Source organism: Solanum dulcamara, chromosome 10 (genome assembly GCF_947179165.1).
Source record: "Solanum dulcamara chromosome 10, daSolDulc1.2, whole genome shotgun sequence".
Lineage (NCBI taxonomy): Eukaryota > Viridiplantae > Streptophyta > Magnoliopsida > Solanales > Solanaceae > Solanum > Solanum dulcamara.
The window spans coordinates 50,311,779-50,335,409 of NC_077246.1; the positions used below are offsets into that span (position 1 = coordinate 50,311,779).

The following is a 23,631-nucleotide window of genomic DNA, read 5'->3' on the forward strand; positions in this document are numbered from 1 at the left end:
CCAACGGAGATAAGAAGTTTCTTGGCTTTGGACAGCTATTATCGAAGGTTTGTAGATGGATTCTCATCCATATCATCACCATTGACTAAGCTGACTCAAAAGAAGGCTAAGTTCCAATGGTCCGATGCTTGTGAGGAGAGTTTCCAGAAATTGAAGGCCAAGCTAACCACTGCTCTTGTTCTAGCATTGCCCGATGGAACAGAGGGATTTGTGGTCTACTATGATGCATCCAGAATTGGCTTGGGTTGTGTGTTGATGCAAAGAGGGAAGGTGATAGCCTATGCTTCAAGACAGCTTAAGGTTCATGAGCGAAATTACCCAACTCATGACCTTGAGCTGGCAGCTGTGGTGTTTGCGCTTAAAATCTGGCACCACTACTTGTATGGAGTGCATGTTGACGTATTCACCGATCACAAGAGCTTACAATATGTCTTCAGCCAGAAGGAACTCAACCTAAGGCAAAGGCGATGGCTCGAGCTACTCAAGGACTACGACATGAGCATCCTCTACCATCCAGGTAAAGCTAATGTTGTTGCTGATGCTCTTAGCAGGTTGTCCATGGATAGCACTGCCCATGTGGAGAAAGGAAGGAGGGAATTGGCGAATGAGGTACATAGATTAGCCCAATTGGGAGTTCATCTGGAAGAGAACAATGAAGGCGGAGTTACTGTTCAGGATGGGTCTACGTCCTCACTTGTGGCAAAGGTAAAGGAGAAGCAAGACCAGGATCCCATCCTCCTCCGGCTGAAGGAAGTTGTTCACAAACAAAGGGTGATGGTTTTCACCAAAGGGGGAGATGGTATGTTGAGGTACCGAAGTAGATTATGTGTACCTGATGTCGATGATGTTCGAGAGAGGATTATGGCCAAAGCGCATAGTTCCAGATACTCTATTCATCCAGGCTCTACAAAAATGTACCATGACTTAAGGGAAATCTATTGGTGGAGTGTGATGAAGAAGGATATTGCAGAATTTGTTTCCAAGTGCCCGAATTGCCAACAGGTGAAAGTCGAGCATCAAAGGCCATGTGGTTTAGCTCAAAATATAGAAATTCCGGAATGAAAATGGGAGATGATCAACATGGACTTTATCACAAGCCTGCCGAAGTCCCGAAAGTAACACGATTCGATTTGGGTAATTGTGGATAGAATGACGAAATCAGCTCACTTCTTGGCAGTTAAGACTACTAACACCGCAGAAGATTATGCAAGGTTGTACATTCGAGAGATCGTCAGATTGCATGGGGTCCCTTTGTCTATCATCTCAGACAGAGAAGCTCAATTCACTTCCCAATTTTGGAAATCCTTTCAGAAGGGATTAAGTTCGAAGGTGAACTTGAGTACAGCCTTCCATCCCCAGACAGATGGCCAAGCAGAGCGCACCATCCAGACATTGGAAGATATGTTGAGGGCATGTGTGCTTGACTTCAAGGGAAATTGGGATGATCACTTACCTCTCATAGAGTTTGCATACAATAATAGCTATCATGCAAGCATTCAAATAGCTCCTTATGAAGCTTTGTATGGGAGGAGGTGTAGATCTCCCATTGGGTGGTTTGAAGTTGGTGAAGCCAAGTTGATTGGACCTGACCTTGTTCACCAAGCCATGGAGAAAGTGAGAATTATTCAAGATAGGCTAAAGACAGCCCAAAGCCGCCAAAAATCTTACACCGATGTGAGGAGGAGAGACTTAGAGTTCGAGGTGGATGATTGGGTGTATTTAAAAGTGTCACCATGAAGGGTGTCATGAGGTTTGGAAGGAAGGGGAAGCTTAGTCCTCGATATATTGGTCCTTACCAAATTTTGAGGCGAATTGGGAGTGTTGCTTATAAGTTGGAGTTACCCTCGGAGTTAACTTCTATTCATCCGGTATTCCACGTTTTGATGTTGAAGAAGTGCTTGGGTGATCCCTCGTTGGTAGTCCCCATTGATAGCATTGGAATTAAGGATAGCTTGTCTTATGAAGAGGTCCCGGTCCAAATTCTCGATCGCTAAATTCGCAAGTTGAGGAATAAAGAGATCACCTCAGTCAAAGTCCTGTGGAGGAACCAATTTGTTGAGGAAGCCACATGGGAAGAGGAGGAAGCCATGAAATCTAAATATCCACATCTATTCGTGCCTACCGAGGAGAACGTTGAAAGTAATGACCATTTCCTTGACTTGAATTCATTCGTGCATTTTGAGTTTTGATTGGTATTTGTTTGAGAATTTGATTGGTTGAATGACTGAAATTTTGACTGTGATCTGTACCCTGAGTCCATTCTTAGTTGCTCGTCATTTGAGGACGAATGATCCCAACAGGGAGATAATGTAACACCCCTCAAAATTTTTCTCTAAGATTCGAACCTTTCTTGTACACGTGTAAGGTCGAACTCGGGTATTGTGAAGCAATTTTATGAGTAAGATGAGTCTTTGAGAAATTGAGCAGCGTTAGAGGTGATGTGGGGTCACAGAGGACCCCTAAGACCAAGCTAAGTCCAAAAAGGTTCGTCCTGGCTAAGCTTTAGGATGAGTTCGTAAAAGGGATCGACTTCTAACAACCCTATCTTTTGAAAGACGATGATCTGGGTGGCCCACGACCTATCAAATTAAAGGTCGTCGAGTCTTCTTCCCAATGCCACCAAGAATGTAATTTTTGGAGTTTGGAGTCGAAAGATATGACGATCCTAAGATGAACTAGCACATTAGAGTTTTCAGGCCTAGGTTGCAATTGCTGGAAAACTGGGCTTGGCACCGCAGTGGCGCGATGCGCCACTATCGCGCCAAAAACATGCCTCAGTAGTTTGGGCTCTGGCGCGGCGCGCCACTAAAAGGTGTGCAAGGTTTTTCAAGCCAATTTCCAAAACCCATAAAATATTAGCATTGGCGCTGTAAGGGCGCGGTGCGCCACTATCGCGCTAGAAACATGCCTCAGTAGTTTGGTTTTTGGCGCGGCGCGCCACTGCGAGGTGTGCAGGTTTTAGGCGTAATCAGCCTGGCGCTGCAATGGCGCGATGCGCCACTATCGCGCCAAGTGCATTTTTAGCCTATTTTCAGAACTTTTGAGGAGGGATAATTTGGGAACTTACCCAAGTTATATATGTATCATCCTTGGCCAATTTGGGGACATATTTTCAGCCCCCACTCTCTCTCTAGAAAAGCCCTAGAAATCTCTCCCTCTCTCCCTTCTTCTTCTTCTTCTTCTTCTTCTTCCTCTTCTTCTTCTTCTCTATTTCCAACAAGAAGAGTTCCAAGAGCTTCAAGACTTCAAGCTTTTCATTGAAGAACCAACAACAAGGTTTCTTCAAGAGTCTATTCTAAGGTATGTAAGGCTATCCAAAACATGGGTTGAGTCCACCCATGTGCCCTACTCTTCCTTTAAGGTTAGATGTTCATGAAAATGGAGTTTCTTGGTATGGTTTAAGTTTAAATGAGTTTTGTCCCCTAATTATTTGATTCTATATGTATTGATGTTGTTGAGCTAAGAAGTCCCTAAAATGGGCCTTTATGTGAGTATGAGTTGATAAGGATGAATTGTAAAATATGTTTTATTGACCTTTTTAATTATTTAGATTGTGATAAAGGATGTTATTTTCCTAAAAATGTTGTCGATTTTAAAATGTCGACTTAAAGTCTTGAAGTTGTGATGAGTCAGAAAGATTTCTCAAATGGATGGAGGTAATGATTGATTATATCTATATGTTGCTATAAATGTGCATTTAAATTTCTTTTGAAGAGATGATTGAGATTGATCGGATAGTACGATTGGAAGAGATTTGATTGTGATAGAGTTTATGAGTTGACAAGGTTGTAATGAGACTTGTCGATATAAGTTGATTGAATTGATTGGATGGAGTTTTATGAGCATTTAGTCTTGGGAGGAGTATCGAGCATCGAATTGAGCAAGAGTATAGTCCAAACTCGAACCCAATACCTGTGTTGCCAAACGTAGGGGGATTGAACCGTTAAAGTCGGATGCTTCCCCGAGAGGTTTGTCCTGACATTATAGGACTTGGTTGGATTGGATCCATGATTGGTTGACTCGCTCATGCCCTGGCAAAGTATGAACGGACACGACAACAACGTCGGCTTGTTGTACTGTCACTGGCTCATAAGTGATGGTTGTCGGATAAGAGAAACTCCCAAATAGGTCTTGATAGTACTCTGAGTCAGACTGAGTTGAATGATATGTGATTGGTCCCGTCTAAATCATATTCTTGTTTAGACTTAGGACATTTGAGTGAGTTGTCCTGTATATATATATATATATATATATATATATATATATATATGAGTTGAGATTCCAAGTTGACTGATTCTTCCTTGATGTTCGTTGTATTCGACCATTTTGCATATTCGTACATTCCATGTACTGACGCCAGTTGGCCTGCATCGTTCATGATGAAGAGACAGGTACTAGAGATCATCAATCGGCGCTCCGTTGAAGATCCACATACACTTCCCTATAGTTGGTGAGTCCTAGTTCCCGGAGGATGTTGAGCCTTCTTGTACAGTTTTGTTGTCATTTCCCTTGTTTTGATTGTCGGTAGCCATGGACTTGTCATTGGCACCTTTTAGACTTTGATATAGGCTTCATAGACTGGAGTGTGGGGAGGTTGAACGGTTATTTTGAGGAGTATTATTATATTTGTTTGTTGAGTTGATGAATATTTGGCCTTCGACCCCCATATTGTGAATAGTATCTCATTAATTGAGTTTTCGCTAAGAGAATGTGATTGAATGAATGTGTGACTGGACCAGGTGGTTCGCTCGACGGTCAAAAATGGCATTTGGGTGCCGATTACGTCTAGGGTACCCTCCCGGGGCATGACACCATCATTCATATCATTTCATCATTCTTTCATTTCATAAGACTCTCTTTTGATCATAGACATTGCTTTCATAAATATTCATTTGTAGTCAAAAATTTCAAGTCAAACTTCATTGAAAATATAGTAAAACTAGGTGGGTTCAAATCACTTCAACTTTCAAACAAGAATATAAATGAAATTATGTATAAATACTTTGAAATCCACCAATTAAAAATCATGCTTTAAACAACCCACTATGAATTTCAAGAACTTTTAAAAGCTAAATAGAGAAAATACTTGCAAACCATCAATTCATACATATAAAAACACTTTGCATCAAAATAGACCAATAATCATTAGTTTAATCATGATTCATGCAATTAAGTAGAAATAAGAATTACTCATAAGAAAATCTTATTTGAAATCAAGAGATTTAGTTGAAATTTTTTTAAACTACATGGGTGGAAGAACCCATGGATAAACACCCACATAACTTAGAGTAAAATTTAAAGAAAATAAACATAATTTATTATATAATCAAAATATTTTAGAAATGAGAGTGGAAGGAATACTCTCATTGAAGCCTTACATCCTAAAATCCGAAGTGTTACTCAAAATCGGAAGACTTAATAAACATTCTTGAATCCTAGCCTTTTCTCCTGGCCGGAGTGTTTTGTGTACTACCCGGAGTATATGAATCATCGAAATAGTATTTCTACACTACTAAGAACTAAAATTATATTTTGAGAATGAGTAAATGAGTGTATAGAGAGAAGAGTTGCTTGAGAAAGCTTGATGAACAAAATGATGAAATAAGGTGGTATTTATAGAGGTGAAGGAGGAGACTAACAATAATTAAAATAATTACAAAAAAAATTTAAAAAATCAATAGAAGATTGTGATGTCATGAGTGATGTCAAATCGAGGACTATTGATGTCATGGGTGATGTCAAATGAATCTAGATCTTTTCATGGTTGGTGAGATGAACTTTCTTTTTATGAAATACCATTTTTCAGAGCTATGTTTGAATAAGATAACTTGTTCATTAGGATTTTGTGTCTTAATATGAATTGTTTCTCTAGAAGTCTTCTTTCATGTCATTTAAGAATCAACTGATTTGGAGCATTCTACAGTGAGCTATGATTATTTTTTTACAAATACTCCATTTTATCACTACACCATGTCTTGCAATAATTAATTTATTTGACCTACTTAATCTTCGAAACTTAAAATATGGTTTTTATAAAAGTTATAGGTATTGATGTTGAGTTATTCAGAAATTTGAATCACCTAATTTGGACCATCATATTAAAAGTTATTCCTAAAATACAGAAGAAATATCATTTTCATTGAGAATGTGAACATTCTATACAACGTTTTTAGGAGGTGTTACATCTAAAGTTACACATCACCGATAACAGGCTCAGCAAGATCGAGTTCGTAGGGATCAGGGACAGTTAGTTAGAGGTGGTAACCCGAGTGTTGCGGTTAGTGGTTCAGGTGTTTAGTTTGAGGTTAGGCGCATTCCATCCCATGCTGCTGTAGGTCAGATAGAGGAAGAGGCTCCAGGTATGAATTATATTTGCATAAATTTTTTTCTAGGACCTTCGTTGCTTGTAGTACTTGGGTGTTGGGGTCTTCGTACCCATCGATGATTATTTGGCATGTTAGATCCATCTTGTGAATCTGGTAGTTACTTTACTTGGACTTATGTGAGCATTCTTATTTAGCCTGACTACTTGTCTATTATTTCTATGATAGTTTTTTTTGAAACTATTTGTATGTGTTTATCTCCTCTAGGTGATTTCATTTAGTAGTGGATTATATTGGTGTTACTGTGATGTGGCAGTAGTGGTAGAGTTATATCTTATGGATGTTGAGCTTAGTTGATTGCTCTGGTGAATTTTGTTCAGCTATTTTAAAGTTTCTAGGCTTAGTCATTTCCCCTTTCTAGTTTTCCCCCCTTGTGTGCTTAGCTGGTGTGAGGTTGCTACCGAGAGAATGGTGTGTTTATAGTTGTGACCCTTGTGGTCTATTATAGATCTAGTTCATCCATTTTTTCCTTCTTCAATATTCTGATTCTTAGTTCCTAAGGTGACGAAGATAAGGTTGGCCCTTCAGATTTTGATGGGTTGTCTCTTCATAGTAAGTTTGATGGTTAAGTTATTGGTTTACCTAATTATGTGATGTGGTGTCAGATGACTATATTTGAGTTGGGAAGGTAGGAATTAGAATTGCCTTTGTTTATTCTAAGTATGGCAATGTTTTCTCTTGAAGTGTTATGTAAAATGGATTTTATTGGGACTCATGAAAGAGACAGAGTAATACAGATGTGATCGACCAGTGGTTAGCTAAAAAAGAGTGAATGTGGAGCGGGGGCGCTTATATTAATGAGTCGTGGTTCATAAGAAATGCCTTGATCTTCCCTTGTGACAATTGGACTTTTAGGTGGTTAATCACTATGTCTCAAAAATTTCAGTCACAGGGTTATTTTACCTTGCAACTAGGGCTACCTTCAGTTTCGATAATTCTATGTTGTGCCTTGGTTCTACCCATAAACTACAACGGATACGTTGATGGTTCAAGAAAGTTAGACTGTTGAATTGGGCCTTCTATGGTGGTGTGCTTTGACTAATTCAAGCTTTGGCTTCCATGAGTAAATTTCCATTAGAAATCTTAGCCTCACGACGGAGTCAAAATAATTCATGGGATCATCTCTTGGTTTCTTGCTAAGGGTGCGAGGTTCACTTGTGTCATTGTGGTTAGTTGGCAATGTTCCTTTTGGTGTACCTTGCCATGGTTCAACTTCATTTAAGTTGCTTTTGGTGGGTTGATCTATTTACTCGCTACCTACCGGCTTAGCCTTTCATGATTTTGAGTGGTTAGCTCAGACTTGCACTGGCGGATCGACTTGTGGTATTTTTTGCTATGGTGTAATTCCATTGGGTCACTTTTGGTAGGTTTAATATGCTAATAAATTACTTATTGGGTCAGTTTTGCTCTAGGATTGGTGGTTTACTCGAATGTGCACTCGCGGAGTGGTATATGGACTCATGGTATTAGTTTCGAATGCTTTTGAGGTTAGATTCTCTCATATTGATTCAGTTTTCTAAAAGTTCTGTTGGCAGCAAAGCGACATTGAAGCTGGTCTCAGTGTGATATTTCTACTCGAAGATTTAGTTATCCCTTGGAGAAGCCTTTTCAGTTTTGAAAGATAGACTTCAGACTAAAGCTTTTGGTTTTGGGAGTCATTGGGTTGGAACAATGGGTTTGTGCCCTGGGCTAAGTTGCTTATTTTGAATTTTTGCCACTCTTTAGTGTTTAGGTGATGCTTGGAATTCCTTTATGGTTGTTTGGACAATGTTCAGATGGTGTTGGGAGTTGTTACTGTAGTTTAGGATGGGTGGGATACCTATGATGACTAAGAGAGTCTTGAGTTAGGAGTATAAAGCAAAGGATTCGATTTGGGAGTTATTTAGAATCTTCTATGTCTGTGATCATCTAATTTTGAGAAATCTCTATGGTTTGGGCTTATCTCGGATGAGTCTATTACATTTGGTTGAGTTTGTTCTTTTTAAGTTGAAGTTAGTATCAAAAGAGAGAAATTTGGAAATTGGGTTGAGTTATGATTAAGAAAAGTGAATTTGAGAGTTTACTCTTTGCTTGAGTTCTGGGTTGACGTTGTCCGACCCGAGAAAGGTACCTGTAGGTCTAGTGGAGTTTGCAGACCTAGATTTCTAATCTTTTCGTACCCTTGGGGTCTTTTCTTTCCTTTGACTTTTGAGGATAAAAGTCCTTTTAGTAGTGGGTGTTGTAATGACCATCTTAGTCATTTTCATCTTTTTACGATCTTTTCAGCGTTTAGAACTTTCTTTTAGCGACCCTAATCCATATATGACTTGCTGGCGCTGACAGTTCATTCGTCTGGTCGTTCGTTTGAGTTTTATGCTTGATTTTCTTTTTTGGAACTCTTAAAGTCTGAATGGTTGACTTCGGTTAAAATTCTAGGAAAATGACCTCAGAATAGAATTTTGATGGTCCCATTAGCTCTGAAATGACCAAATTAGGCTAGTAGCATGGTCGACATGAGTATCAAGGTAATTGGTATAAGTTTGGGACCATTTGGCGCTTTACTCTTTGAAATTTGGCCTAAGATTGACTTTGATCAACATTTTTGAAAAATGTGCTTGGATTGAAATTTCTTTGGCGCAGCTAGCTTTGAAATGTCGAGTTTGGTCTAGAATGACCTTTCGTTTGTTTCCTAAGTCTTTCGGTCTCATTTTGAGCCTCCTTGTAGAATTGACAAAAATTATCTTAGGTGTGGAACCCATGTTTTTATTGAGATGACCTCAGATGGAAATTTTGACTACGCCATTGAGTCCAAAAAGTTGAATTTGGGGGATAGCATAGCGTACTATTTCCCAACCTTCTGTGAACTTTCCATTTGTGTGCACGGGATTCTGAATGAATTTCAAGCACCCCGTCGGAGTTGGAAAAATTTCCAAAACCAGCTGATGTGCATCAGCTGGTGCATACCAAATTTGATCTTCGCATTCGCGCCACCCAGGACTTGTTCGCGCAAGCCATGATTCTTTATCTCCGCGTTCGCGGGCAAGGCGCTGCATTCGTAAAGGCCTACCAGATTGGCCTCTGCGTTCGCGAGGCCCATGCTGCGTTTGCGGAGCATTGAAGGCTTGGCCTCTACATTCGCGGTACTCCCTTTGAGTTCGTAGAGCTTTGCGGCCTTAGCCTCCGTATTTGCGGACCTCTTTCTTTGCGTTCGCAGAGTGCATTTCATTGGTCTTTTAATTAAGACCAGTGATGCGAACTCAGCCCCAAACCCTTTTTTTTCTTCAATTTTGGGAGCTAGGGAGCTCCAATTTGAGCAATTCCAAGTGCTTGGGTTCGTGGGAGTCATGGCTACATGTTGATAGGTTCGGCGAAGTGTGAAGATCATTAGTTTGAGGCAATTTCTTGACCAAAGAGGCTGTCAAAGCTTAGTTAGGGCTTTAATGGAGTTTCTAAATGTTGGGATGATTTAGGTCATTTTGAGCATCGATTTATGCCCCATTTTGGGGTACAAGCTCAATAATACGTTTAGAACTTTTTCATGGAGTCATTTTTGGGATTCTCATGGCGGGTCCCATAATCCTATTTTAGACCTAATTTTGGATCCGTCTCCAAAAAATCCAACTTTAGTGTCAAAATGTTTGTATTGACAAGATGATCAACATTTTGATAGAGTAAAGGCATTTGGAGTCGTTTTTGGAGCGAAAAGCTACTAGGAAGTGGACTTGAAGCACGCGTGTTCGGCTGTGAGGTAGGCTACAGTTTCCTTTCTTTTGATTCAGCTTAATAAGGTATTGTTTAGTATAAAATACTTATGGTTCAGACTATATGTGGCGGGTTAGTTTGATTCCTAAATTCTTGGTTCTTTGTCCCAGTGTGAGCCTTAGGCTAGGTTGCCTTTATGAGACCCCATTCTAGTTTGTAAGATTAATAATTATGCCTTAGTTTGGCCTTGGTTAGCCCATTTTAGGTGGCTTGTTTGGCATTTATGATGATTGGCAGAGTTGCTCCTTAGGATTGATTTTAGGATGGAACTTAGTTGATTTAGCCATTGTTAGATGGAAGTTATGAGACTTAGTGTCCTTCACTATTATAACACCGATCTTGAAGCCTTGGTGTAGAGATTTCCACCTGATTAGGCTTGTGAATTGTTGTTGGATCCCACTTTTGGATTTAGAGCTAGAATCCCCTTTGCTTTCTCATCGCCATTTAGCAGGGCTATCCATGGTTACAAATCTTGAGGTGATATTGCCCAAGTGGATCTAGAGGTATTGATTGACTAGCTGAGCACCTGTTTCTTCACTTTTCTCCTCTTGGTTACCCAGTTAGGGTTGAGTTCTCTTTTGGACCTTGTTGTTGAGTTAAAGGAGTAGATTTGAGCTGTAGGCCTTGATTAGAGGTCGTTATATTTGTGAGCCCTGTTTTCATGCTCTAGAAGGTAAGGTTCTTATGGCATAATTATTGTATGCGATTGTGTATGTTGTTTGGGTGCTGGTGATGGCATGTATTACATTGAATCATTGTTTTCTCACGGATGTAGTCGACCACGGTGCATGTATTGGTCCTTGGTATTGATTTGAGGAAGCTATGTTGTAACTCAAACTATTTATACTAAGGGTCATACTACCTTTATTTCTACTATTTTTAGTGGACTGGAGGCATCAAGGATGCGCTATTTTATTATATTGATTGAGGCATCAAGGATGCGCTCATTTTATGATAATGGCTTGGTTGTAGAGATTTTTGACCTTTTTTATACTTATTTAGCTATTTATCTCTGATCATCGTAATGGAGTGGATCTTGATGACCGGATATGCAGATTGATACAAGACCTGGATCGGGACCAGGCAAGTATATAAGGGCATTCTTGAGCCCCCCATGGCGATCCCATAGAGGTGCATAGGTCTTACCTCCTGGCCGGGACCAAAAGTAGGCGTATATATCTTGGTATGAGGCATTTGACACAGATGGTACTACTTGTTTTACTGCATTACTCTCATTCTTATATGCATTGCCTATCACCAGCATAGTTTTTTGTATCTGTCAGTAGTATGGGATACCGTGCGGGTTTACCTATTTGTGAGTGAACTTTCAGACACACAGGGACTTGGGAGGTATTGTCTTATTATTTGCGAATTTGTAGCGGTATAAAGGGTTGTCTCTTGTTTGAATGTAGTTATTGTCCTTGTTCTTATTTATCTATCTTTTGTGCAAGGATCTAGTGATACGGTCCTTTGGGCCTTTATGTGATATCTGTGTTTACTTTTGTTAGTAGGGTGTCACTTAGTTGTTCCCCTTTTCGTAGTGTGTCGTTGTGTTTAGGTCTTGGGATAGCGCCACCAGGTACGTCCTTGGTTTCCTTGTTTTTTTCATATCTTCTTTCTCTCTCTTATATCAGATGTTTCTTACTGCGGGTTTTCGTATTATTCTTGTTAGTTACTTGGGATATATATTCCTTGCTTGCATGTTATTTATACTTGCTTTATCTTTGGAGCTCAGTCGGCTGGTGCCTACTGAGTACCACTTGTTGGTACTCATACTACACTTCTGAACCCTGCAGATCATAATACGAGTTTTCACTACTGATTTGAATATCGTGCGGAGTAGCTCTTAGATTTTGGAGACTTGGGTGAGCTCTTAGCATTCGGAATTGCCTATCTCCCTCCAATTTGGATTGGAATAGTCTTTATTTCTTATTCGGAGATAGTATGTCCTACCATTATTATTATTGTATCTGTATAAACGTTGTATTCATTTACATTAGTTTAGTAGCTCGACTACCGACTGTTATCTTGTTGTATTTTTATTAATAGTATTATTATTCACTTCTTTTCTTCTGCTTGTGATGGTCTGTTGCATATGGTTCCGTACTGTGGGGTTAAGCTTACCTACTAGTGGGTTGATTGTAGTTGGCATCATGACTTAAGTAGTTGAATTGTGACAGAATTGTCCTTATCACCATATTTAAATATGATTGTGTGAGAGTTGTACTTATCACACCATATTAACTATCATTGATCATAATTGATCATCATCATAACTTTGATCATTAAATCATAAAATTTTACTTGAAAATTATTGAACTCTTAATCAAGTCATGAAAATCTTCTATGAACCTCAAAACTCCAATTTGAGAAAATTTTATGCATGAACATTCATAATTCAACTTAAAATCATGCAATTCATGTAGATACATGCTTAAAATAATCATTGCTAACAATTTAAAACTAAATTAAAATAGCCCAATGCAATTAATCAAAACTAGGGTTCCTAAATAATTGAAAATTGAAGAAACTTGGGGAAAGCTTTAGGACTCCATGGATCAATCCCCACATACCTTGATTGAAATCACTTAGAATTGGAGAGGAAACCTTGATGAATATCTAAAACCCTAGCTTGAACTTGGAGAGAAAACTTGAGAGAATTGAGTTCTTGTCTTAGAAGAATTTAGATGTATGAGTTTAAAATGAGAGAAATTTCAAAGGATTGGGTAGATACAGGCTTGAACTTAGCCATAATTGTGTCTAGGTTCATGGAACTGAACTTGGGAAATAACACAAATATCCTTCATTAAAACTCGATTCGATTCCTACGGAGTGACACTACAGTTGTAGAAAAGGTGACAAGTCGTCAAGACAACTCGTCTTGCAGTTTAGAGAAGAGGTCCTACATTCAAGTCTCTGAAGTTTTTGTATGAGTCATACCTACGACTCATCTTCATGACTATGAGTCATCATTTGAACTCGTCCTACAGGATTTGAAACATGCAATCTTGAGGGTCTCTGAACTTTGGTTACGACTCGTTGTTAAGACTCATAATATTCCTGACGAGTCGTAAACTTCAATCGTTTGACAGGTCTTGAAACCTGCAAGTTACTGAGCCTCTGAAGTTTCGAAATGACTCATCCTTACGACTCATCAACAAGATGATGACTCATTCTTTTAAGTTGTTGGACCTCTCTTGAGTATGATCCTGAAAAGTCTCTGAGGATCACTCTATCACTCACTCTTACGAGTCGTAGAAAGCTCTACAAGTCGTATATAGATTCATAAATATGAGGTCAATCCAAAAATTAAAAATTTCTCCTTGGTTTCAACTTTTCAACTTTCGGGTCTTACATAGATAGTATCTAGAAAGTGCCATGGAATGTGGCAATGAAGGTAAATAAGATTTGAAATCTGATGAGGGACTAGTGGTGGTGGAACATGTGTATAAGGAAGAAAACAAACTGGCAGACTGTTTAGCTAATGAAATTTTCTTTTTTTCAGGTATTGATAGAATTACTTACTTAAATATGCAAGCTTTACCAAGACAAGTCAAAATAATTTTAAACATGGATAAAGGGCAAGTACCAAAATTAAGAATTAAATCACAATGACAGTTATAATCATCAGGGAATCAACTAATTGGACAAAAAGGCATGAAAAAGAATTCTGTAGGTTTCAAAGATCATCAGAATATTAAAACAGTCAAGGGTTCAAGGCTACATATATCATCAATGCGCACAATGCGCACATACAGAAGATTGATCATACATGTCGTGATTCAGAGAGTAGTTAATAAGCGATGGAAGTATCTGAAGAAGCTGAAATGGTCTTTGATCAGATCAAAAAGGGAGCAACTGCAAGTCAAGAGAAAATCGATGGCTAGGTCACAAGGCGAGTTATGTATTTGTGCATCGTTTTTTGGTTAATAGACAGAGTATCGTACCTTCTATAGGCAGTGGTATCAACTCCTTGGTGAGCTCAACCTTCCTTGGGAGGAAGGCATCTCAGAATTTAACCAAAAAACCTATATCTTTGGGGAAGTTAAAGGAAGCTTAACTCATATCTAATTGAGACATCCTAGATCCATGGTAGGAGGAGCTGAAGAAGTCTTCATTTGAGATCTATTCACGACATTTGTGAAACCTGAAAACACCTACAGAGAATGTACCCAGAGCTCATTCATCGTTTGGGGACTGTGGATTCAAGATTGGATTGGGTATATCGAGGCTTCATCTTCCTCTCAAGGCTGATCTCCTCAGCTTTGATTTGCTCTCAATGGTGTTTTGAGAAAGTGAAGTCATAGCTATGGTGGTCAGATGTTGGATTTTCTATCTGATTTTGTTTTTTTATTTTCCTTCTTTGTAGTTTTTTTATTTTATTTTGGGACTCTCTCTTTTTTGGGTTTGGCTTCGGCTTTGGGCCAAGCCTGAATGGGCTTTGGCATTTATTTTGTATTTTGCCTCTTTGAATGTTTAATAAATTTTGCCTTAGTGACTTTTAAAAAAGAAAAAATTACTTGATTGAATACTTTTTAAAAATTAATTATCGATTTTAGCGATATTTTTTATTTATTATTATTTATAGCAATATATAGCAATACTATGATAAATCTACACTTGTATTAAACGTGAATTATGCATACAATATAAATGTATTATAAGTGTTTTAAAATATATATTATGTTTGTGTAGTAAGAAACTAACATAATGTATTATAAATCTATTAAAATATGTGATAAATATATTATCAATCTATAAAACTTGTATTATATATGTTTTATAAATAGTTCTCTGCAATATGTATTAAAATTGTATTATAAATATATTATAAGTGTTCACTGAAAAAAAATATTTATTGCTATAAATGGTAAATATTTTCTTAATATTGTATATTTATGTAAGTTTCCCTTTAAAAAAAAGGGTCAAGTAATATGAAATTTATGGAGCAAGAAAGTGGAGAAAGACAAAAATATAAGCATACATACATATAAACAAGTTTAATTCATATTATATTGAAATAAAGTCATAAAATGATATTAAATTTTGTGATGACTTCACTAAAATATTAGTCTACTTATAAAGTTAATGAATTTTTAAAAAAAGTTATAAATACCTAAGTTAAAAAATAGACAATACATAGGATAAATGGGTGAGTGTGATTATTGTTAAAAGTTGAGGTGAGAGTTTGATTTTTAAAACAAAGTTGGAGGGTGAAAATGATTTTCGCCCGAATTTAATTACAACCAAAGAGGTAAATTGGAGTACATTTAATATTTTCTCTTAAATGTATTTTGAAATGTTGTTGGTTCGTCAAGTCATTGACGCTCAATAGTTTTGTGTACAAAATTTTGCAGTTGTTTGTGACCCATTGTTTTTATTAGAGGTCAAAAATGATAGATACAAGTGTCCTTATACACCAAAAGAACATTTTATGTTCCAATTGCATGTATTCCTGGAAAAGGACCAAACCCAGGAATACATCGCCCTCTTTTATCCTAAATCTTCTTCTCTCTCTGTTGAATTTTGCATTTTATATGCGTACATCCAGGTCTGAATCAACAACTATTCATTCATAAATAACATTCTTAAAACGTAACATTTTTTTGGTGATTTCCTCAACGATACAAAAATGCCCAATTGTATGTTATTTAATTGTTTTAGAAAATATTGATTCATAATTTTTTGTTGATGTTAATGATTTTGCAACAGAAGATTTTCGAAGATGGCGGAAATAGAATTTGGAGGGCACACGGTGCGATCCCATGGGGCTAAGGTGGCGAAAAAACACAAATGTGACTGGTTGATTTTACTTGTGCTTGTGGCGATGGATGGCTTCTTAAACTACATTCAGCCTTTCAATCGATATACTAACTCTAAAATGTTAGAAGATCTCAAATTTCCCTTCAAAGAGCACGACACCATACCCATGTGGGCTGTTCCTGTATGTATTTTCTTCCGCTCTTATTTTTCAGATTACTAGCTAATAAATTTATTCTGCCTTGTTACTTGTAACTAACTTTAAGTAAAAGAGTTCTACACATTCAATAGTGTGTTCAAATTAAACTCTACTACTTTATCTTGATGGGTGGGAGGGTGTTTGTATATATAGGGTGGATTATCTATCTATCTATATATATAAATTGTGAATTCTCTAAACAACTTGCAAAAGATTCGCTCAACGATTTAAGACATTTGAAATGAACCCTAACATCCAAGGTTTGATTCTTAGGGACTGCATTTTTTTTTATTTATCGAACACCTTTAGTGAAAATCCTGAATCCGCCACAACTTTTATGGCTTTTAAAACTCAATAATTCCCGTACCTCCAAATAATTATAGTCCCTTTATCACATTCATTTGTGTCGTGGTAGAAATGAGTATACATTTTCTGAGGTTTACCCCTTTCCGTTTTTTGATTATTTTCCCACTATAACAGATATTTGCAGTAATTCTACCATGCACAGTATTTCTCATTTACTATCACTACAGGAGGGATGTTTATGATTTGCATCATGCGATATTAGGTGAGGTTTATTTAATATTTTATAAGGAAAAAACAATTTTTGATTTTTTGGATTTTAATTGTAGTTAATACCAAGAATTGAAGACATTTTTCTTGTAAATCTAGGCATCATGTATTCTGTTCTAGTGACTGCAGTAATCACAGATAGCATCAAAGATGCTGTTGGTCGTCCACGCCCAAATTTCTTCTATAGGTGCTTCCCAGATGGAATCGAGGTGTGTCTCCTTTTCAGACTTTCACGTAATATTATGGCTTGAACTTTTGATATTCTTTCATGTGGTTGTAATTATGACCCAACTAAAGTTCTATGGTACAACCTAAGTGGATACTATGTGAGGTCGGTGCTAGGAGCAAAAAATCAACTTTTATTGTTTATGGCAATGCGAAAATTGGAAAAGACACGGCATTAGAGTTTTAGAGTTCATGAGATTGTATTGTCTTGCTTTCATCATAGTTGAATTTTCTCTCTGTCTTGTCTGAAAACATATACATATCAACCAAAACTTACAAATTTTGTGTTCATATTAATTTCTTCTTTTTATACTATGATTGATTACGTGTTTGTTATTCTGAGTATGTCATAATATAATTGTTGATTCGAAAAGTCTGAGTTCAACTCTTATACAAATTTTGCATTTCCAATTCATGTGCAGGCATTTGAAGCTAATGGGAATGTTAATTGTCATGGAGACCCTAAAATTGTCAAAGAAGGATATAAAAGCTTTCCCAGTGGACATACTTCATGTTAGTAGTTTTCATTTATTCTTCATTTTTGTTCTTTTTCTACTTGTTTATAAGTTTACACTAGTCAAAATATAGGGTCATTTGCTGGGCTTTCTTTCCTCTCATGGTACCTGTGTGGAAAAGTGAAGGCTTTTGACAGAAGAGGCCATGCTGCAAAACTCTGTATTGTTCTGCTTCCTTTACTATTTGCTGCATTAGTCGGAATTTCTCGAATTGATGACTACTGGCATCACTGGACAGATGTATTCACTGGATCCATTATAGGTTGGTTCAGCATAACTATCCAACGCTTGTATGGTTTCACTACGTTGATATATTGTTTGCAAACTAGCTTTAGTATGAATATTGTTAGAAAATGAGATTTTTCTAGATATTCTTTAGTCTAATAGTGTTCTCTTTTAAATATTATGTTTAGTTTGTAAAGGAAAGGTAGTCCTTGTTTTATGAAATATGTTTTGTAAGTGGTTGGATATGTATGTTATCTACTACTTTTTGAAAAGCTTATATAGTTGTATGTGCAAGTTTTTTGTAATATGCTATATGAATGAAATAAGCATTCTGCTGAATCTTATCTTTTCTTATAACTTTAAAAATCTAATAGTGGTATCAGAGCCCTTCTTCTTGAGGGATTTGTGAAGGCAAGAAAGCTAAGGTTTACTTCAGTTCTTCTAAGGTGAGCTGAGCAGCAGTAACATGACATCCAACAGCTTCTTGGGTGCAGACCCTCCTATGTTTACAGGAGAAAATTATCACATATGGGTGATAAAGATAAAGGCTTATTTCAAAGTTCTTAGTCTATGGGAAACAATTGAAAGAGAATATGGTCCTCCTCCACTTGGACCAAATCCAACAGTTGCAAAAATGAAGATTTATGAAGATGCGAAGTCAAGGAAACCAATAGCTCTTACGTGTCTTCATTCAACACTTTAAGGTCTGATTTTCACAAGAATAATGACTTGTGAAACACCTAAAGAAGCATGGGAGAAGTTAAAAGAGGAGTTCGATGGAAGTGACAGAGTGAAGGCTGTCAAACTCTTAACTCTCAAAAGAGAATTTGAGATGTTAAGGATGAAAGAAGGAGATACTGTGAAAGAGTATTCTGCCAAACTTATGGAAATTGTAAACAAAATAAAGTCATTTGGTGAAACCTTTCCAGATTCAAAGGTTGTGGAGAAGATAACGATAAGCTTACCAGCAAGGTTCGAGTCCAAGATTTTAGCAATAGAGGAATCTTGTGATTTGAAGACTTTATCGGTTGCAGAACTAATTAGCCAGTTACAAGCCCAAGAACAAAGATCAAGTATAAGAGATGGAGAAGTAGCAAAAGTGGCATTTCAGGCACAACATAAAGGAAAGCAGCCTGTGAAGGACAATAGAAGGATGGAAGGAGATAAAGTAGAAAAGGGTAAACCATAGAAGGAATCTTCAAAGAAAGGAAAGTTTCCACCTTGCAACCATTGTAAAAGAACCAATCATCAAGAAAAAGACTGTTGGTTCAAAGGAAAGCCATCCATTCAGTGTAGATTTTGTAGAAAAATGGGTCATATTGAGAAATATTGCAGGGTCAAGCAAAATCAACCACAACAACATCATGCGCAGTAGCCAAATTTTGTTGGAGAGTCGGGAAAGGAAGAAGAAAGCTTGTTTATGGCTTCTCATGAAGAAAACACAAGCAACAAATCCTCATAGTTCATAGATAGTGGATGCCCGAGTCATATGTCACACAATGAGCTCTTGTTTCACACACTTGACAAGTCGTTCAAAACTAAAGTCAGGATGAGAAATGGTGAAACAATCGATGCACATGGAAAGGTTTCAGTTGCCTTTCAAGTTACACAAGGTACAAATTTTATACATGATGTGTTGTATGTTCTTGGTTTAGCATGTAACTTGTTAAGTGTGGCTCAAATGATGTCTAATGGTTGTTTCTTATTTTTTAAGGGCAAACATTGTTTGGTTTTTGACTCTAAAGATAGTTTGATTGTTAAAGTAGAATGGTGGATAAATCTTTTCCTTTAGATGGGAAGTTTGATAGTGCAAATTATGCAAGTATGGATGAGTCATGGTTGTGGCTGAAAAGATATGGGCATTTTAACTATGCTACTTTAAAGTCTGTGTATGGGAAAGGCTTGACTAAAGACATACCTGAGATCTCACTGTCTAAAGAAGTTTGTGAGGCATGCCAGATGGGTAAGGTACACAGGAAATCATTTCCTAAAAGTGCTACCTAGAGGACAACTGAAAAAATTGAACTAGTTCACACTGATGTGTATGGACCTATGCAGACATCATCTTTAGGACAAAATAATTTTTTTTCTCTTTCTTGATGACTTAACAAGGATGACTTAGGTGTATTTTTTAAGTAACAAGTCTCAAGTATTTTCAGTTTTAAGGAAATTTAAAGCTTTTGTTGAAAGACGAAGTGGTTGTAAGCTGAAGTCTTTGAGATCGGAAAATGGTGGTGAATACACTTTAAATGAGTTCAATAAGTATTGTGAAGATATGGGGATTGAACACAAGTTGACAGTAAGTTATTCACCCGAACAAAATGGAGTCTCGGAGAGGAAGAATAGGACTATTGTTGAAATAGCTAGATGTTTGTTGCTTGAAAAGAAACTACCGCAAAGCTTTTGGGCAGAAGCTGTTTATACTTTAATGTATCTTTTAAATAGGCTGCCAACTAAAGCTGTGGATGAAAAAACTCCTATTGAGGCTTGGAGTGGAATAAAACCATCTGCCAAGCACTTAAAAATCTTTGGTTCGATTTGTTATTCTCATATTTCTTCAATCACAAGAAGCAAACTTAAATCGAAAGGTGAATTGGGGATCTTTATTGGTTATTCATCACAAGCCAAAGGTTATAGAGTTTTCAGCTTGCAAACAAAAAGTATTTCCATTAGAAGAGATGTAGTAGTAGATGAGCATTCTTATTAGAACTGGGATAAGGAGCAAATTGAGAAAGATAATGCATATTTTCAAAACTTGAGGCCTCTGCCTAAAATCTAATCATTTGGCTTTGTAAATATGGAAAGAAATGAAGAATCAACTAGGGAATCCTCACTTGATTGGCCCATTTTGAAAACAAAGTCCCTTTCTGAGATATATGAAAGATGTAATGTTGCAATCTCGGAACCAAATAGCTATCAAGAAACATCAAGACATGAAGTTTGGATTGAAGATATGAAGGAGGAGATTGGTATGATAGAATGACACTTGGAAGCTGGTTGATAAACCCAAAGACAAAAATATAATAGGGGTGAAATGGGTTTATCAAACCAAACTTAATCCAGATGGTTCAGTTTATAAATACAAGACAAGGCTTGTTGTGAAAGGTTATGCGCAAGTTGCAGGTCTGGATTATGGAGACACATTTGCACTTGTTGCACGACATGATACAATAAGGTTTCTATTTGCTTTGGCATCTCAATCAAATTGGAAGTTGTATCATTTGGATGTGATATCGGCATTCTTAAATGGACAGTTGTAGGAGGAGATTTATATTGACCAACCAGAAGGATTTCAAGTTACAGTAATGGAAGATAAAATCTACAAGCTAAATAAGGCATTGTATGGATTAAAGCAGGCTCCTCAAGCTTGGTACAGTAAGATTGATTCTCATCTTATTTATTGTGGCTTCAAGAGAAGTGAAAATGAAGACACTTTATATGTGAAGAAGGCTAAAGGAGGAGATGTGCTTCTGGTGTCACTCTATGTTGACGATCTTCTGTTAATAGGAAGCAATGAAGCTATGATGAATCAATTCAAGCAAGAAATGGAGACCAAGTTTGAAATTTCAGATTTGGGTGAAATGAATTACTTTCTGGGAGTGGAGATTCATCTAGCTACAGATGGAATCTTCATTTCACAGAAAAAATATGCATGGGATATTCTTAAAAGATTCAATATGGAGAGATGCAAGCCCGTATCGACCCCACTGTTCACAATGAAAAGATTTTGAAGTTTGAAGGAGGTGATAGAGCTGATCCTGGAGTTTATAGAAGTCTAATAGGTAGTTTGTTGTATTTGACAACAACAAGACCTGATCTCATGTTCGCAGCAAGTCTTCTGTCTAGATTTATGCATGCTCTAAGTCAAGTTCATCTTGGTGTCGCTAAGTGCATGTTGAGGTATATCAATGGAACTACTGATGTTGGTATTTGGTTTAAAAAGGAAGAGCAAGGGAAATTGACGGGTTATTCAGATAGTGATTGGGCAGGAAGCAATGATGATATGAAAAACACTTATGAATATGCTTTTACACTTGGTTCAGGCATGTTCTCATGGAATTCAAAGAAGCAAGAGGTGGTAGCTCAATCTTATGCAGAAGCTGAATACGTCGCCTCTGCTGGTGCAACTAATCAAGCTTTATGGTTAAGAAAGATTCTATGTGATCCGGAGAAAAATGACATTGAAGCTACTATCATTAAGGTTGACAGCAAGTCAGCAATATCTATGGCCAAAAATCCAGTGCAACATAGTCGTAGCAAATAAATAAATGTGAAGTTTCACGCTATCAGACAAGCAGAGAAGGATGGTGAAGTCAAACTTGTTCATTGCAACTCAGATCAGCAGATTGCAGACATCAAGACCAAGGCTCTTCCTAAGGGGAAATTTGAAGTTCTAAGGGCTAAGATGGGAGTATCCAAAAAAAATCTCAAGGAGGAGTGTTAGAAAATGAGATTTTCTAGATAGTCTTTAGTCTAATAGTGTTCTCTTTTAAATGTTATGTTTAGTTTGTAAAGGAAAGGTAATCCTTGTTTTATAGAATATGTTTTGTAAGTGGTTCGATAGGTATGGTATCTACTACTTTTTGAAAAGCTTATATAGTTGTATGTGTAAGTCTTTTGTAATATGCTATATGAATGAAATAAACATTCTGCTGAATCTTATATTTTCTTATAACTTTAAAAGTCTAACAAATATATCCTATTAGTATGATGTAACAGGTTAACCACTATAGACGTTGCTTGTAGTTGGCCTACAAATGAACTAATAGTGTCAAAAAACTTTACACTAGCAATGATTGGACCTTTTCACTTTATAACTCGCGCCTTTTAATTATCAAATTCTGACTATGCTATTTTGAGAAATAGTGCAGCTAAACATCTCATTGTTTTTTTCCGTACAGGAAGCGTGGTTGCCTCTCTATGCTACCTGCTTTTCTTTCCATTCCCTCATGATATCAATGGTACAGTCTGAAGGCTCCAAAAACAGAATGAATCTCTTAGTTCAATGTTAACCATACTAGATATTTTCTAAATCTTGTTCATCTTTCCTCGATAACAGGCTGGGCACCTCATGCATCTATCAAAATGAGAGAAAACATTCAATTCCAGTCTACATCAATAAGAATGGACACCGTGTAATGCAACAAGAGTACAAGAGCCAACCCTTGTTATCCAGGCATAAACAGTAATGCAAGATGTTGAAGTTGGAGATGGAAGGAGATACTGAATTCAGATCTCCATAGCCTCATCGAAAGAGCAAATATATCATCTAAATTTTTGTCCTCTTCTTTTAGTTTAGTCCCGCTTTTGTTGGCTCAATCTGAAGTCATACCTATATATCGAAAGAGTTGTACAACATCAGGGGGGACATTGTTCCTTAATTACCTCCTCAATTTGTATGGGGAGAAAGAAAAGGCTCAAACTCTTATGTGAAAATGTAACATCACCAAAAATACCACAGATATCCTTGTTGTCAAAAAATATAAAATGATGAATCAATCATAGAAAGCAGTTTCTTGACTGAGCAAGGCTATGATCTATCTGTTGGCTTCTCTAAGGAAATTTTAAAAAGATGAAAATTATGTGGTGGACGCACATCTTTGACAACTTTCACAACTAAACAACTTTCATATGTGATGGTTATACCAAATAATATTACTTTAAGTGGGGAGTGGGTGGGTGGGATGAATTTGAATGGTCAAAATGAGTTGAGTTAATAATGAATGAGTTATTAACTCACCCAAAAGTTACTTGGGCTGAAATAGGTTAAAAAGAATGTCAAAATCTATCCGTTCAATTCTTACTATGTTTTAATTGCTTTATTTGTATTTTATAATCTTCTAATACCAAATAAAATTATTATTTTTCTTTATTACTATTATATATAACATATCAAATAACAAAAATGTCTTTTTGAAAATATGTTTAAAATTTTTCATTGGATCAATTTGGGCTAGATATTAACTCAAATTTTAATGGGTTGAAATGGGCTGAGTTAGTAAATGATCGG

At 36.9% G+C, this 23,631-nt stretch overlaps 1 protein-coding gene and 1 long non-coding RNA gene across 3 annotated transcripts; one reads left to right on the forward strand and one right to left on the reverse strand.

The window, feature by feature from the left end:
- Positions 1–13,782: 13,782 nt before the first annotated feature.
- Positions 13,783–14,519, reverse strand: LOC129904938 (uncharacterized). Its single transcript, XR_008770531.1, has 2 exons — positions 14,072–14,519; positions 13,783–13,982 (listed from the first exon to the last, which is right to left on the reverse strand). It is a non-coding gene; the product is annotated as an uncharacterized LOC129904938 (long non-coding RNA).
- A 1,052-nt stretch (positions 14,520–15,571) lies between these two features.
- On the forward strand, positions 15,572–23,063 carry LOC129871259 (probable lipid phosphate phosphatase 4). Of its 2 annotated transcripts, none has more exons than XM_055946164.1 (8): positions 15,572–15,674; positions 15,824–16,068; positions 16,564–16,651; positions 16,756–16,865; positions 17,304–17,394; positions 17,470–17,658; positions 22,523–22,582; positions 22,681–22,760. In XM_055946164.1, exons 1-8 carry the CDS (start codon positions 15,572–15,574, stop codon positions 22,758–22,760), a joined length of 966 nt encoding a protein of 321 aa, XP_055802139.1. The 2 variants fall into 2 exon arrangements, with proteins under 2 accessions (XP_055802139.1, XP_055802140.1); XM_055946165.1 differs by having other exon boundaries at positions 15,604–15,675; positions 15,837–16,068; positions 22,681–23,063.
- Positions 23,064–23,631: the final 568 nt, after the last annotated feature.